Source organism: Esox lucius, chromosome 3, assembly GCF_011004845.1.
Source record: "Esox lucius isolate fEsoLuc1 chromosome 3, fEsoLuc1.pri, whole genome shotgun sequence".
Taxonomy (NCBI): Eukaryota; Metazoa; Chordata; class Actinopteri; order Esociformes; family Esocidae; genus Esox; species Esox lucius.
This window is the reverse complement of record NC_047571.1, coordinates 18,797,041-18,814,803: the sequence shown is the minus strand read 5'-3', so window position 1 is coordinate 18,814,803 and position 17,763 is coordinate 18,797,041. Positions and strand designations below refer to the sequence as shown.

At 40.4% G+C, this 17,763-nt stretch overlaps 1 protein-coding gene across 2 annotated transcripts; it reads right to left on the bottom strand.

Moving 5' to 3' along the window:
• Positions 1 to 424: 424 nt before the first annotated feature.
• On the bottom strand, positions 425 to 16,194 carry angptl1b (angiopoietin-like 1b). 2 transcript variants are annotated; one of them, XM_010890200.3, is made up of 5 exons: positions 15,746 to 16,194; positions 11,079 to 11,946; positions 9,947 to 10,140; positions 2,750 to 3,020; positions 425 to 2,649 (listed from the first exon to the last, which is right to left on the bottom strand). In XM_010890200.3, the coding sequence occupies exons 2-5, from the start codon at positions 11,878 to 11,880 to the stop codon at positions 2,462 to 2,464; spliced, it is 1,455 nt and encodes a 484-aa protein (XP_010888502.1). In that variant the 5' UTR covers positions 11,881 to 11,946; positions 15,746 to 16,194; the 3' UTR covers positions 425 to 2,461. The 2 variants fall into 2 exon arrangements, with proteins under 2 accessions (XP_010888502.1, XP_019897951.1); XM_020042392.2 differs by having other exon boundaries at positions 15,681 to 15,750.
• Positions 16,195 to 17,763: the final 1,569 nt, after the last annotated feature.

Sequence of the window (17,763 nt, the reverse complement as noted above, 5' to 3'; positions counted from 1 at the left end):
TGTGTTTACACAGGAAACCCATAATTCCTGTGTTTACACAGGAAACCCATATCCTACTAATTGATATTTTAATGATTCTCGATCTCTTCACGTCCAATATTTTTCAGAGCTCGCCTGTTTGGTAAAGAAAACAGTTTGAAAGAAGTATCAGAAATGCCTGCACGAATTAAAACTTCGATTAATCCCATTTTCAACATGAATCACTAAAGTGCTGACAGTTGGCATTTCGACATGCCATGTGGACCATTCTGATTTTAAACATGGTGGGTCCCAGAATGTGTCAATGTTTACACCTTTGTAAGAAATAATACTTTTGTTGCATTTTTAGTTCAACCCCGTAATGTGAAAGGATATTTGGTTTGATGCGGTGATAGTTTTCCTTTTTCTAAATGAATACTTAATAGTTGTTTTAAAAATAGTCCTTTAATATTTATTACAAATAATAATTTAACACATTTAAACACATTTCCTGCATTTTGTAGACATTGTCTTTTTGGTGTTGTTAAATTGTCAAATAAAATTCATCCACCCATCAATCAATCAATAAGTCAACATCCAATAGTCAAATCTGTCAACATCCAATAATCATATCTTATTTCTGTAGCACCTCCCCCTTGCACTCTACATAGCTTTAATTTTACATTTTATCTTACTGGTTGATAAATGTTTCTTATGTTTGAGGTGAAGTTAGATGAGCAACAGGCACTCAACAGAACAAATAATCCTAATATGTATTGAACTCTGAACTCCTTTCCCACATAAAGAGAATAAGTTACTTTGGTGGTCCACTCCCGTGTTTTCATTGTTTTTATTTTGCCATAGTTGTCTGTTCCAATGGGCTTTAAAAGGGCCAATCAGATAGTGAGACAAAAGATTGACCTCTCATGAAACTCATGTTTTAACAATGTTTTCAGGCTGTGTTTGTCACCATTTGCAATATTTAGATCACTGGTGTGAGAATAAAATATATTTTTTGTTTAAATGAGATAATGAGGCATTAATAAGTAACATCATTTAATAATAAGTCCAAGAAAAGATGTAGGAATTGCAGATGGTCTCTTCACGGTCAGAGTAATTGCTGTATTTGTTGGAGTAGGAGCCTGGTTGAGTTGCATTTGGAGTCTGTTAACATGTCTATAGAAGTACAAAGATCCTGTTTGGTTTATCCTAACTGGTTTCTATTACAATCTGATGACTGGGCATGCTACAGCTGTCATTGCTTAGGTCTTGTCACTTGCAATGTAGTTGAATAATTTATCAATGACTGTACAACAGCAGTCATCCAATAAAACAATGAAAGTCCCTACTGTACTGTAACATGGTCAGAATACATGTTAAGAGTTCATCTTGATGTGACCCATATACAGATAATAATAGGACCTTTTATTTTATTTCAGTCCTTTCCACAATGAATTTAATGGGTGGTAGAAACTGGCCGATCTCACTCTTCTTTGAGATGGGTTTCCCTCCAGATCCAACTTGTTCTACTGGTGATTACAGACCACAGAGTCGTGACTTTTTCAATGAAAAATATTCAAAAACACACAGTCCAAGCACTTTTGTGTGGAAAGAATGTCAATTTCTCTGTATTTAAAAGGAAGAAGGAAAAAAGATCACTTGGAAATTTGGACAGATTCCACCCCCATTCCCCCTTCGTGTTCTCTTTCCTCTCTTTCCCCCTCTCTTCTCCCCTCTACTCTGTCCTGTCTGGCTCTCAGCAATGTGTTTCTCATTGTCTGCTCCAATGCCTCTCACTAACTCTCTGCTTCGTCTGCATTTTCTAAGTCTCCAAAACCACGCAAAACTAACCACAAATCCTGTTCTTTTTTTCTTAATGCTTCTATTGAAAGTTAATCAACTCACAAATGAGAAAAACTTTCACACAACATACAGCACATGAGTGGGCTATAAAAAACAATACATAGTGAATGAATAGAAAAAAAACAGTGTTTCCGATTGGATAATTTAAAGCATCTCCTTTGCACTGGTTTATTTCAAACTTACAAAAAAAAATATCTAAGGGAACGTGATTCAGAAGGCATCACGTAGTTGAAATGAGATTGAATGCTTACATAAGATATCGCAATCACGGATATTTACAACACCTCGCTAAAATATGCAATCCTTTACATCTGGCGACTTATAAATATCAATGCCATCCAATACGGTCGGTTGTTTGGATCTGTTCTCCATGGGAACTGATATGTGCGGCACCTCCTGCTCTAATTCACGTGCTGCCAGTGAGGTCTAGATTTTCAAAGTCTCTAAAGGTAGAGGTGAGGGTCTGGGTCTGTCAGGAAAAACCTGTCGCCTGCCTTCACCTCAGTTTCACACAGCACTTTGTCACCTCAGACAACGGCGTCGCCCAGTGTCTGTACTCGGTGTCCGTGATGGAGTAGGCGAGAGACAGGCGGCACTGTGCACACGTGTTGATCGCGGGGTTATCCTGACTCTCCCTGTCTCATTCTATGGGTCTGACCATCATGCGCACTCCCTTCATAGAGTAGAATCCCCCACCGTAGTCGGCCCAGAAGATTCCGTCCTGGAACTTGCTGCGGTAGACCCCGCCGGTGTACCAAACACCGTTCAGATTTGCCTGTCCACAGGAGTTGTACCACCAGCCGCCCTTATGGAAGTGTGCACAGTTACCTGCACGGGAACAATGTAAACAGACCTGCACTTTATAGTACTGCATATGTTAAGTGTTTAGTCGGGTAGTTTCACTGATTCATTGATTCAACTGTCCCACCTGAGAAGGCGTCCTTGTCCCTGTCCAGTGTGGTGAATTGCTTCCCGTTGTGGCTGCTGAGGGAGTCGCCAGCGTTTCCCTGGTATGTTCCCAGCCTCAGGCGGTAGCCTTCACTCTCCGGCTCCAGGTGGAAGCTGCTGTACTCGGCATAAACCTTCTTTCCCACCCAGTCCTCCAGCTCCACCAGAAGTCGGTAGTCTGCCTGCTTTCCTAAATTGTAAATCCCCAGCAGTCCCAGCCAGTACTCCCCGTCTATGTTGCCAAATCCATTCTAAGACAGGGGGAGGGAAATACAAAGTTTATTGTTGGTTTGGTGCAGTCTGAGGGTTTATAAAAAGAACATTTAAAAGATGGGACACTGTAAATGAACCTTTGTGAAAACTACCTTTGGAAGACATGAGTGCAGTAATCTCAGCCAGTCACCTAAATCACTCATTGGTCTGTCCTAGTGAACATCTAGGACATGATAATATATATTTGGCCATGATAATATATAAGACAACCAAACATACGATAATACATTTGGAGAATTTATTTCAGATTTAATTATTGCACTGTCACGAAAGGGACATTTTGTAACAATGTAACATTTTGAAAGAGCTCCTGTTTCCTGAGGGAGGGAATGATTTATGACGCTTGAGGGAGGTGCTCAAACATTGTAATTCACTGATATTCATTAGAGTCATGGCGCCTGGAAGTGAGATATTGCAGCTTGATCTTTCCTTTAATTCAGAACAGCTCCATGGCCCAAAGTTACAGTTGTGCTCAAGTTTGCATTCCTTTGGAGAATTGATAATAGATGTACCATTTGTTAAGAAAACAGTGAGCAGGCAAAACACATATCTTTTATTTCTTATGGGATTCACGTTCAACTGTAGGTCATAACAGAATGGCAACAAAGAAAAAAAATTAACAGATCCCTGTTCAAAAGTCTGCATACCCTTAGGTCTTAATACTGTGCCCCCTTTAGCATCAGTGACAGCGTGCAGTCTTTTGTAATAGTTTTCTATGAGGCCCCAAATTTTTGCAGGGTTTATAGCTGCCCATTTGTCTTGGCAAAATGTCTCCAGGTCATGCAAAGTCTTTGGTCGTCTTGCATGAACCGCACGTTTGAGATCTCCCCAGAGTGGCTCGATTATATTAAGAGGTCAACTTGGCCTTGTGGTTAGGGTCATTGTCGTGCTGGAAAGTCCAAGAGCATCCCATGCACAGCTTTTTTGCTGAAGAATGCAAATAGTCTGCCAGAATTTTCTGATAACACGCTGCATTAATCTTGCCATACATTTTCACAAGATTTCAATCACCCCCAAAACATAAGTGAGCCACCACCATGTTTTACAGTGGGGATGGTATTCTGTTCACTATAGGCCTTGTTGACCCTTCTCCAAACATAGCCCTTATGGTTGTGACCATAAAGCTCCATTTTGGTCTCGTCACTCCAAATTACAGTGTGCCAGAAGCTGTGAGGTGTGTCAAGGTGTTGTCGGGCATATTGTAACTGGGCTTTTTTGTGGCATTGGCGCAGTAAAGGCTTCTTTCTGGCAAATCGACCATGCAGCTCATTTTGTTCAAGTATCGTCGTATTGTGCTCCTTGAAACAACCACACCGTCTTTTTGCAGAGCAGCCTGTATTTCTCCTGAAGTTTCCTGTTGGTTTTTCTTTGTATCCCAAACAGTATTTCTGGCAGTTTTGGCTGAAATCTTTCTTGGTCTACCTGACCTTGGCTTGGTATGAAGAGATCCCTGAATTTTCCATTTCTTAATAAGTGATTGAACAGTACTGACTGGCATTTGCAAGGCAGTGGATATTTTTTTATATCCTTTCGATCTTTATAAAGTTCCATTACCTTGTTACGCAGGTCTTTTGACAGTTCTTTTCTGCTCCCCATGGTTCAGTATCTAGCCTGCTCAGTGCATCCACGTTAGAGCTAACAAAGTCATTAACTATTTATACAGAGACACTAATTGCAATTTAAAAAGCCACAGGTGTGGGAAATTCACCTTTCAATGTCATTTTCACCTTTGTTGATTCCCCTTTTTGCATGATCAGTCATATTTTCTAAATCAATGACAAAATGTCACAATTTCTGCCAGGGTATGCAAACTTATGAGCACAACTGTATGTAGTTCAATCCCTCCCTCAGGTAACAGGGGTTATAGACATCACTTTTTCAACAGCAGAGAAAGATAGAGGAGAGATATTTTTGCTGAAAGTGCAGTGGGCCAGATTCAAACCTGTGCTGTGGCAGTACATGTGCAACCAAAGGCAACGGGCCAGACCACAGGACCACTCTAGGCCCAGTAGACCCGGCAGACCCAGAAGACGTGGGACAACCACTCCAGGTATATCCACTGTATGGATGCATAGGTGACCTAACATCCACGAGATGAAACCCCCAACGTAATGACCAGGTTACTGCAGCATAATCCTCCACCCCACTAAACCTGACCAGTGCCCAAGACGTTACACAAACAGCTGGTGGAAACAATGAGTCTGGTCCAAGTACGTGCGTAAAGTCACAGGACATGTTGCATAAGCTCCGCTGCCATGGGTGTTTGCACAAGAGGCGAATATCTCAGCAAATATTCCCCTCTTTTCCAGGGCAAACACGGAGCCACCGGGATCCACTCAGTTAACACCAATGAAAGGACGTTATATTGAATTATTTTCAATGTCTAAACCTGTCTGCCATTGGTTTTCTCTGAGTTATCAATAATCGACTGTCATTGTGTTGTTATAGTCTACATGCTATCGAGTTTATATTGAAAATATTGATCTTGAAACACAAATTGGAACAAAATTGTTTTTTGTTTTTGCGTTGGTCTTCCTGCTTATAATCTTTCCCAAAATGTTGTCTGTGTTGCAAAGAATGCGAATGTCTGCAAGCTCAATATAAAATGTGCAGGTGGATCAACAAGTGGACTGACCCGTTATTCATGTCTACAACCTGAACGTAACGTGGCAGTGGAGAAAGGGTTCCAGCAGCAACCCCGCAGGGACTGGATGAAATGTTTACAGAAATGGCTGCACAAACAGCCAGTACCTCACATAAGATCAGTGCTAAAAAAAATTATCTCCATCTATCAAACCATTAGTGTTAATTCTCACATACAGTGGCAGGCTATGATTATGTGTGGTTTTCTTTGGTGAGAACTAAACACTTTTAAGTAGCACTTCCAGTTTGAATAGGAATACCAGGAAGGACAATTGGTAGATTCTTGTGGCAATATTCACACCTATCGGTCTTTCATGAATTCTATAGAGCAATTCTGCATTAGGACACCCCCCTGCTGGAGTGCTGGCCACTGTTTGGTAGACCTGCGCAGCTTAGTATACCAACTAGTTATTCTAATTGGAACTGGACTTGTTTGCATGCAATGTGTTTGGTTTATTCTCTTGGGTGGAAAATGGTGCCAGGTAATTAGCCAACATCCAGTCCACTGGCAGCAGTCACACAAGTCCTGCCTCATGCATCCCCTCCACATCCGTGGACTAAGATCCATGGAATACCAGGAATGCTGGCGAAGGAGACATTAACATGTCAATAGTCAGGATAAAGAGGCAGACTGTGTCAGAAAATACTGCCCTAAAAACAGCTCACTTTTTTTATTAACCTGGCTGTACAGAATGCGTTTAGGGTTATTTCTGACTCAATCCGTTGGGTTGTGTTAAAAAATAAATAAAGAAAATGCGATGTGGGTACATTTAACCAATACCAGATGTTTGTTTAACCACCTGTTAGATTGAATTAGCAGCTGGGTCTTTTTAATGTAATCCATAGGATGTTTCTGGGGGCAAGACCTGTTGGCTGTGGTCTTTAGAGTTATCCCACTGGCCACCCATGAGAGTCAAAGTTCATCCTAATAGATTTATACAGTGCTAATTAAAATGTTCCTAGCAGGGTGTTGCTCTTTTTCACCCTAATATATAAGTTATCACATTATTATTACCATATTGAAACTTTGAGAGACCAACTCTCAGTTCACCTGTCATTGTACATCCTCTGCCACCAGAACACAGCGCATTTCCCGTTCCCCATGAACGCCGCTCACCCCTCGGATCCCAATCCCCTGAATATGAATCACCTTTTCACCCAACTGGTTCTCACTAGTCGTCCCCTATTTAGTTCAGTTTCCATTTTCTTTATGAGGTGTTGTTTTGTATTCGTACGACATACTAAGCCTTTCTATAGAGTGCTCTATGACTATTAGCTTTCCCTGTATACCGACCAGTCTTCCTGCCTGTTTATTCTCTACCCTGTTTTGAGCCTGCCTGATTTTGGACGTATGCTCTTCTGCTCTGCTGTGTATCCACCATTGCCTGCCTGACTACTGCCTTTTGGATTTTAATTCAATCCACGCTCGGCTGAGTCTGAGTCTGTGACGTATTCTTACAGATACTTATATATCTGACATTATATCTTACAGATACTTATATATCTGACATTATATCTTACAGATACCTATATATCTGACATTATATCTTACAGATACTTATATATCTGACATTATATCTTACAGATACTTATATATCTGACATTATATCTTACAGATACCTATATATCTGACATTATATCTTACAGATACTTATATATCTGACATTATATCTTACAGATACTTACATATCTGACATTATATCTTACAGATACTTATATATCTGACATTATATCTTACAGATACCTATATATCTGACATTATATCTTACAGATACTTATATATCTGACATTATATCTTAAAGATAATTATATATCTGACATTACATCTTACAGATACTTATATATCTGACATTATATCTTACACATACTTATATATCTGATATTATATCTTACAGATACTTATATATCTGACATTATATCTTACAGATACTTATATATCTGACATTATATCTTACAGATACCTATACATCTGACATTATATCTTACAGATACTTACATATCTGACATTATATCTTACATATACTTATATATCTGACATTATATCTTACAGATACTTATATATCTGACATTATATCTTACAGATACTTATATATCTGACATTATATCTTACAGATACCTATATATCTGACATTATATCTTACAGATACTTATATATCTGACATTATATCTTACAGATACTTATTTATCTGACATTATATCTTACAGATACCTATATATCTGACATTATATCTTAAAGATACTTACATATCTGACATTATATCTTACAGATACTTATATATCTGACATTATATCTTACAGATACTTATATATCTGACATTATATCTTACAGATACTTACATATCTGACATTATATCTTACAGATACTTACATATCTGACATTATATCTTACAGCTACTTATATATCTGACATTATATCTTACAGATACTTATATATCTGACATTATATCTTACAGATACTTACATATCTGACATTATATCTTACAGATACCTATATATCTGACATTATATCTTACAGATACTTATTTATCTGACATTATATCTTACAGATACTTATTTATCTGACATTATATCTTACAGATACCTATATATCTGACATTATATCTTAAAGATACTTACATATCTGACATTATATCTTACAGATACTTATATATCTGACATTATATCTTACAGATACTTATATATCTGACATTATATCTTACAGATACTTACATATCTGACATTATATCTTACAGATACTTACATATCTGACATTATATCTTACAGCTACTTATATATCTGACATTATATCTTACAGATACTTATATATCTGACATTATATCTTACAGATACTTACATATCTGACATTATATCTTACAGATACCTATATATCTGACATTATATCTTACAGATACTTATTTATCTGACATTGAACACTATAAATAGGCTCATAAGGAACTCAGTAAGCCTTGTTAAAACTCAGGTAAATGTATCAATATCAGTATTTGAAAATAATAAAACCAGACTTATTTTGAATTAACCCTTCAGGTAGCAAAATAGTTCAAACAGAACATCCCATGCCACTATTAAGCCACACCCCTAGTATTCTGACAGGAGGGTGGTGGTTCCACAAGTCCATCAACGGGCCACTGTCGGCTGGACGGTTGCCTGTTAACTACACAACGAGATTCTGTGGCAGCTACTCCAGCTCTGTGTTTAATTGGCTAGGGACACCATGCCCCCAAACAGCAATCTGAGTTTTAAAGAAGCATGATTTGTTTTGCTCAGTTTGTGTGAAATGTGAAGAATCAGAGAATATTGAAAAGAAATGTATAGCAGTTGGAGGGCTGGATTGTGATTGTAATACATTTCAGTGAATGAGTGCCAAACCCCATAGTGTCGTACTGAGTGACCGGACGAAAGGAAATTATGGTGTGGGATCCACGATGGAAAATAACAAGCATCAATCTTGTATGGTTCATGCTTCCATGGTTCATCTTTCAACCCCAAATAACTGTTGGAATCTCTGATAATGGTGATGATACTGGCCCCTTTGTGTGAGTTGAGTGACTATGACCAAACTGTCTCATCTGGCCGTTCCCCTCAGAACACTCCAACTCTAAATGGATGTGGTCTAGTTTGGGTTCTCATTGCAGATTAACTAGGCCAGACGGGAATGATGATGAATGATCTGGAGGGGTTTTGCCCTAGGGTGGTGCTGTATGGGTTTGTGTGTTTTTGTGTGTCTCTGGGTGTGTGTGTGTGTGTGTGTGAATGTGAACTGGTGAGTACATGTGGTGGATTGGAGGTGGTAGATAAATACAGTAAGTGGTGGTGAGGAGAGCGATTAAACTCTGGTTAAACATATGCTAGGTAGCCTGGCAGAGCAATATGGAAGACTAAAATCACCAGCACAAGCAGCAAGGCCAATGCAGATCCAGTTAATCTTCACATTACAGTACAATGTGCTGCATGGATGTGGCTAGCAGAGCTTTTGTGGTTTGGAGCGTAAATGTTGGCGATTGAGCGGTGGAACATACCTTCTGGCTGGCTCTTCTTAAGTTTCATTAAGGCAATCTCAAGCTAAATCTCTTCAGCTATATTGTAATACACTGACACACACACACACACATTAGAAGAGACAAGGGGTCCAAGCCTTGGAGAAAACCCCGAGACAACAGACTGGTTCCTTTGGATAGGTCATATATCAACACGGTTGTTGTCTCAGTGAGTGGGTTTTGAGTATTTGGACAGACAGAGGTGTCTGTGTCTTTGTCATCATCACCTTGTAGGCATCCCAGTTCCTGAAGAAGTTGACTGAGCCGTCTCTTCTGCTCTGAATGACAGTCCAACCTCCGTTGTCCAGGCCCTGCTCACACCACACCTGCATAGGCCTCTCCGCCTCATCCGGTTTCAGCAGGTACATTCCACTGGTGCCGTGGCCGGCCTCCTGCGCCTGGAGACAGTCCCTGAAAGGACCTGGGGGAGGACGGAAAATGGGAGGAAGAAAGAGAAGAAACAGAGTAAGGGATTTAACAGTTATAGACTGTTAATCACAAACCAGATGTAGGCAATTACACCAGGAAGTTTATTTAAAAACTAAACTATAATGGCTTACCTCTATTTACAATTAGAAAAAAGATATGAAGCTGTCTTGAAGCAGATGTGAACATATTTAAAAATACAAATCTTTGCCTAGTTTATAGGGGAGGATAGGTATTAGTCTCAGAAAGCAGTGAAGTAAACCAGAGGTACTGCTTCTTCGTGGTCAGAGGAAACCATGTCATTCCAACCTGGGCTCTATCCATGCTTAGCAAGAGCGACCAATGGAGGGTTCACTTTCATACACAGCTGCCTTCAAATCCCACACGCTGTATTATTCTTGGACCAGGACAATCTAAATGTGTCAGGTATTTCAGTTGATGAGTAAAATCACATAGGCAGTTTCTTTTCCTTTTTCTTTTTTCTCTTTTCCTTCTTTTAAACTCAGACATTACAGCATTTTGTAATGTCTGAGTCCTTCAAGGTGCACATCATCAAACCTAATGCTGTCTGAATATGCAAATGTTTCCTAAGTTAACAAAATATCAGACTGAGAAGATCATGAACACATTTATTCTATTTATAGATATATTGGTCTGGGAATGGGAGGATCATTTCATCCTTGATACCTTAAAAACACTACCCACCCAACCAACTCAACGCCCACCCACCCAACCAACTCAACGCCCACCCACCCCACCATCTCACCACCCAACCAACTCAATGCCCACCCACCCAAACAACTCAACGCCCACCCACCCCACCATCTCACCACCCAACCAACTCAACGCCCACCCACCCCACCAATTCACCACCCACCCAACCCACCAACTCAACACCCAACCATCCCGCCAACTAACAATCAATTCCCTCACCCTCTGCGCTGAAGTTGCCCTGCAGAGCCTTTTGCAGCTCCAGGGTGCTTCCCGTGGGTGCTGGCCCTGATCGGGAGCCCCTATCTCTGGGGAATGCCCGGCCGTGGTCTCTCTGGATCTCATTGGTGAATCTTGGGATGCTAACTGGTATGTTCTCAGGCACCACTTGCACCAGCGGTGGGCCCTGAGGATGCTGGTCCTGTCGCCGGCCATACACCTGCAGACAGCGCTCCTCCAGGGCGCCAATGAGAACCGATTGGTTGTTGACCAAAGCGGAGAGCGAGGAGTAACGGGCTTCCAGGTCGCGGTAGCGGGCGGCCAGACGTAGGGACTCTGCTGTGGCATTGAGGATGCGTCCCTCCAGTTGAGCCAGCTCCAGGGAGTTGTCCCTCTTCCTGATGATCTCGTGGAGCAGCTGCATGTAGAGCTGAGTCACCCTGGAGTTCATGTTCCTGCTCTCCTTCCTCAGCAGCTTCATCTCGTTCACCAGGTTCCCATCCACGTCCACCACCAGCTTCAGGGTCTCCATTTCCCGTCTCTGTTTGGAAAGCAGGTCCCTTACCACCGCCACGTCCAGGCGGGTCACACGGTCCTTGTCCGTGTGTGGGCCCCGGCTGGCACAGATGGGCCCCTTAATCTTCTGCTCAGGGACCAGGAAGGTGTACGAGCATTTCTTGGGTGGTTCTCCTTTATCCTCCGTGGCCCTGTGTCTCCGTGTCAGGATGGGGGATCTGAGGCCCTGACTGCTGTCCCAGAACAACACCCCAAGCAGGACAAACAGGCACCACACTCTGGGCTCCATGTCAGCTTCTTGGTTCCTCTCCTCTTCTGCTCCCCTACAACTAGGCAGACTGTATAACTGGTGCACCTAAAACATAGACGGGGAAAACATCTCAATAAGACTGTCTACTTAATGACTTCAACCTAAGCGTTGAATTAATAGCTTTGGTGTGTCCACTGCAGAGCAAACAGAGGCAGAAATAACCTACAGCTCTATCTTGTGTTTATTCACTTTTGGGTATGCTTTCATGCTAGTGTCCATAGCCGGGCTTTTCTGCACATCTGGTTTGGTTGGGATGGACCTGGCTCTCAGATCACCCCGTCTCACTTAAACTTCTCCAAAAGCTTCCAGGTTGTGTCACTGGGAATATTAGTATTCTTATTGTGTGGAAGGCTACTGTAAGAAAATGTGTTTCAGAATAAAAGTAGGAAAATCAAGATAGTTTTTGCATTATTTTTACTTTATCAAGTTCACTGGGAACATATTCTCATTTTAAGCAAGGACATGGGATGAGTTTGAGCTAACTGCCTTGCTCAGGGACAGAACAACCGATTTTTCACTTTGCTGGCTCAGAGATTTCATCAACTAAACTTGGTTAATGGTCTGATGCTCTAACTGTTAGGATATCTGTTACCTGCTTTAAATGAAGACAAACGTCTACACAGTTCAAAATAATTGCGTGGATTCATTGTTAAGACCCCTGTATGTGTATATTTGTACCTGCCAATAAGAACCTAGTTAAGAATCTGCACAATATACATTAAATTTGCTACCCATTGCCAGACCTCTTCTGGTACACACCTTCATCTCCAGCTTTGGGACCATATTTGCTTATTATTATATTTTAGAGGACATATGTGTAGGTTTTATCAGTTACATTTTGTAATTACGTAACATTTTGTATTGGATGTTTGCTATTCCTCATCCAGTGGGTAGTGCATTTCTACACACCCATTGTCTTCACATCTAGAAGCCTTCAAATAAAATGGCAATTAAACTATAATAAGACTACACACGTGCACCTCTTAGACACCAGTTGAGGACGATTACTGTTTTTTTTTACTTATGTTTCCCCTGGCTGGAGACATTTGGGCTGGCTGAATTTGGTATTAAATTAAACCTGAATGTGATGAGACTGGTTAATGAGAAATATTTTCTGGGAATCTATTTTTGGAGAAATGGCAGCACAATGAATAAATGTAAAAAAACAAATGCGAAGTGAAATATCACTCCCTTCATATTAAATAAATGGCTTGGCTTGACTCAGAGGAGTCAGCTTCAACATTAGACAGTTGTTATCCTTTAGCCAAACCCCAACTAAAATGGAGTCAGCAGAGAAAGTGGGCCAAAAAGGTTAAGTAATCCTCATTCATCCAACACTTTTGACAGACGCAAAATATGACCTACTTCACATCAATAGGCTTTCCATCAAAATAAATCCCCTGGATTCAAACATACTGAGGAAGCTGGGACTCAATGTTTCTTGGATGGAAAAAGCAGTGTGGGCACTCAATCATTTATGTTTGTGGTCTTCTCTAAAATGTTCTGAAATGTACTGGTGTCCCTTTCTAACCATACTTCAGTAGAGCGACCCAGCAGCATTACCTTAAACAAAACTACTGTGGTGTCAGAACTGTCTGCTTCATCAATGTCATAAGATAAATACTTTATGACTGCTTACTATCAAGCAGAATGCAACATCAATTAGTCTTTATTAATATACAAGCCATACATGTTATGGTGTTCATTACCAGCCCACCAGTAGGAATCCATGAATTTCCATTGTATCAGGCTTCCCATGAAAACACCAAATACAAACTTACAGATGGAAAATAGGCTTAGCCAGTAAGCCAATGAGACTTGGGTTGTGAACATGGCCTATGCACCACTCTCTCTTTTTCTCTTTCTGTTACTTCCTGTCTTCAGTTCTCTCTGTCTCGCTTTTCTTCTATGTCTCCCTGTCTCTTCCTCACTCTCCTTTGGGTCAGCAGTAACCTTTTTCAGCATCGCTCCCAATAATCTGGCATCTGTGACCCTTCAGAAAGTCTCCAACCCCAATTACAGACAGTGTTTTTACACGAAAGGCTCAGTGTGAGAATGGCAAGACCATTAATCTAATTGCGCGTTATTACTGCTATACGTCTCGCTAACGCCCTAGGCCTGCTGGTCTTCATCAAGTCAGCCACATTCAGCGCATACACGTTTCCAAAGTACATGTTCTACCTCAGGCAGAGCTAGACCGTTTACTCATCTATATTAATGAGGTGGTTTGAATCCAGGCAGGTCAAACTTTGTGGTGACTGTCCTCCACTGGGCTGGCAAAGAAAATTATTTAGGGTGACTACTATCCAGTGGCATCCAGTGCCAGCCATAGTCTTATGGGGGCCCTAAGTGCGATTAAGACAACAGCAAATTTCCTAAAAATGATGCCTTTGCCTTAGGGCAGAGGGACAAAAGGTAGATGTAAAGCAGGTTACCCGCTCTCATTTTGGAATGAGTTATGCCATGATAAAATCATATCAGAATCACTGGGAGACCTGTGCAAGTCAGGATCCCTGGGAAAAAGTCTCCCCGATCAGTATTTGTCCATGATTTTTGTTTCGATTACTAATTTTGATATCTCGAAAGTGTTTGTTAACATTACTGAGCATCTGTCAGTGGTTGTTATAACCAGAGGAATTTCAAAATTGCAACAGTTTTTTTTAAATGAACTAAGTCCCTAGCCTCTATCGATTAATTGTCTGTTCTGCTGTGACTTAAGTGCATCTGTCCATTTCTTGGCTGTTCTGCTCTGATAAAAGTGTACCTGTCCATTCATTGGCTGTTCTGCTGGGATAAAAGTGTGTCTATCCATTCATTGGCTGTTCTGCTGTGACAGAGGTGTGTCTGTCCATTCATTGGCTGTTATGCTGGGACAAAAGTGTGTCTGTCCATTTATTGGCTGTTCTGCTGTGAAAGACGTGTGTCTGTCCATTCACTGGCTGTTCTGATTTGACAGAAATAGGTCTGTCCATTCATTGGCTGTTCTGCTGTGACATAAATATGTCTGTCCATTTATTGGCTGTTCTGCTGTGACAGAAGTGTATCTGTCCATTCATTGGCTGGACCAACAGGAATGTTTACTCAATCTCGTCTCCCTACATAGGGTCTGTCTGATCGCTCAGGTTTGTAAGTTAATTAACAGCTAATAAATGCATAAGAAATCAGCCATTTAGTATTGTGGTTGAAATAATGATTGCGTAACCGGTCGTCAAAGGAGAAGAGTAATTCAAATATTTATTGCTGAATTTGATAGTCTATTGTTCATGATGTTACAGACTCGAGCTTACTCTGTCTTACAAATTTGATCTAATCTCAAAGAATTTACGGTCATACCTCTACTTTATAGACAATGCAACCCAGAATACACATCACAATACTGTAAGCCCATTGGCTGATTACTGTCACAACGGGACTTCCTGTATATGGATAAACAGATGTAATTTTGTCATCTAAACATAACAAGCATACATTCATACACTTCTACTGTAGGAGTGTATTATATGATTACAGATGTGTATTAAAATATATTAACGATGAATTGTGGTAAATGTACTAGCTTTGGGAAGATTATTGTACATGAAAACAAGCCCTTCATGGTGACAATTCAACAAAAATGAAACACATAATGATAATAGACAATAATAATGAAAATAGACCCTACTTCAGGAAATTACATAAAACAAAGAACTATACAACCCATTAAGACAACAGTTACGATCTACAAACTTGTTCATAGGTAAATTATCTCTTGTTTAAACAACATTTTAACAAGGATTTACCATTGAGGATGACTTTCCTGAAGACAGGACCAGATTAACCTTAGGTAAGAGCAACGTGTTCGCACCTGTAGTTGTGGGAAGTCAGTCTGTACGGCAACACGTCGTTTGTTCTGTTCTTCTGGTCCTTGTCAAAGGCGTGCAGGGGCCGATGTCTCCATCTCAGCTGTGGCTCCTGTACAGATGCATGCTCCTCACTGTCATGCTTTCTCCTCAGCACTGGTCTCGATTTCTATCTCTCAGGCAACTCAACACACATGCATGCATACAGATACACAGTGGGATGTAGGCTGGTCCACAAAGATTTAGCTAGCCTAGGGTGATAGTGGGATTTTCACTGCAAAGTGGGAGGTTGTCCTGCCTACTACCTCTGATGTCATACTGCTCCTAAAGAATAACAAAACTCAGGTTTCAACTGCTAATGAAAGGAAGGAAGGACGGAGGGAAAGAAAAAATAAAAGGACGGAGGGAAAGCAAAATCCACAAAGCCGGACTGCCTGGAACTGATGTTTCTGCTGATGACACTTACACCCGTTCTGGATCACACACACATACTCAGTCGCTGTTGCGGTCACGGCTTAGTACATGGTATTTGTTTCAGTCGTTTAATCTTGCGGTTTAACTCCGAAACATTCCCATATATCGTGTTATCAACAAGTCACTCTCTATCACTTTTATTTGACTAAGGTTCTTCCAACATTTCTCTGTCATGCATACTCTATCAAAACACTGTTTCTGTTTCTAGAAGTCCCCTCAGAAGAACTTATGATCTTGCCTATCCCTGTGGTTTTGCTGTTATAAAAGTGGTTTCTGTGAGGGAGGGGTATGTTTTTATTTTGTTTGTCCAACAAGGCATATTGTGTATTGTGGCAGTCTAAGGCTATTTGCAGCTGTGTTTATTTGGTTATGGACACAATATGTGGAGTCTTAGAAGACAAAGAGGGCTTTACACAAAATGTTTAGATATAAAATAGGGAGGAAATACTTTTGTGTGGGAGAAGGGTATCACGTGGATGATACTGGGATAGGGGATTTCTGAACACTTCTTGACTGACATTTATGTTTGTGTTTTTAGTGTCTCTCAAAGGTGGTCATTTGTGTATAAAAGGAGGTATATAAATAAATGATACCCAAATGTATTTGACTTGAGAAAAAGTCCTGTATAAAAATGAAAGACATATACTGAGGATATGGCATGCCTTGACTGTAATTGATTTAATGGTTATTCTATCCTTCAACAATCCTTAACAAACCTGTTACAAACCAGACACATTTTATATGTCAGTCTTCAAGTAAAAGAGTTAAGAGGAGGGAAATAAAGGCAATACATATTTTATTACCCTATCAATAATTATCTTGAGCTGTCATTTTTTGACAATGTAGGCAAGCGCTTTTGATGTACAATTTTAATTTCATATCAATTTACAGATCTTTCTCCTCCAGTGTATGAAAGTGTGCATCAGGCACAGGGAAGGGATTGATTGCCAATGTTTTATATAATTATAAGCAGCGATGGATATTAATCCAGTTTACTAACAAGGCTAGTACTTTTCAGATTGGGCTTGTCCCTAGAATCCTTGAGTTACAAACAACAACAGACAAGAGGCTTAAACAGACTAATTGAATTTCTAATGTTCAAGAATGGGTGTTACCATGAATGGGTATAATCATGTCTTATGGTCTCTACATGTTTTCTGTGTTTTGTTCTACAAACAGAAATGTGTATATCTATACAATGGTTAGAAAATTTTAACAAAGATTAAAGAAATTGTCCCACACTAAAACAATGGTAATTTTGCTGAAACTAGATTTGTGCCTAATCGACAAGTTCACCTGGGTGAAATGCAATGAGTGTAAAACAAAATTATCTCTGCTCATGCAAACACTTCAACTTCTCCTGAGGCATATGTGCTCTCTACTGGCAAAAATTGATAATTGCATGTAGGTACGCACGCTTGTGTGTGTGTGTGTGTGTGTGTGTGTGTGTGTGTGTGTGTGTGTGTGTGTGTGTGTGTTTGTGTGTGTGTTTGTGTGTGTGCGTGTATATGTATGCGTGTGTTTCAGACTTCACAATATAACTGAGACA

Excerpts from the sequence above, each read along its gene's own strand:
- angptl1b (XM_020042392.2), bottom strand. Across the intron at positions 10,141-11,078 it reads GGGCAACTTCAGCGCAGAGG|GTCCTTTCAGGGACTGTCTC; the intron begins GTGAGGGAATTG and ends GTCCTCCCCCAG. Across the intron at positions 2,650-2,749 it reads GGACAAGGACGCCTTCTCAG|GTAACTGTGCACACTTCCAT; the intron begins GTGGGACAGTTG and ends GTTCCCGTGCAG.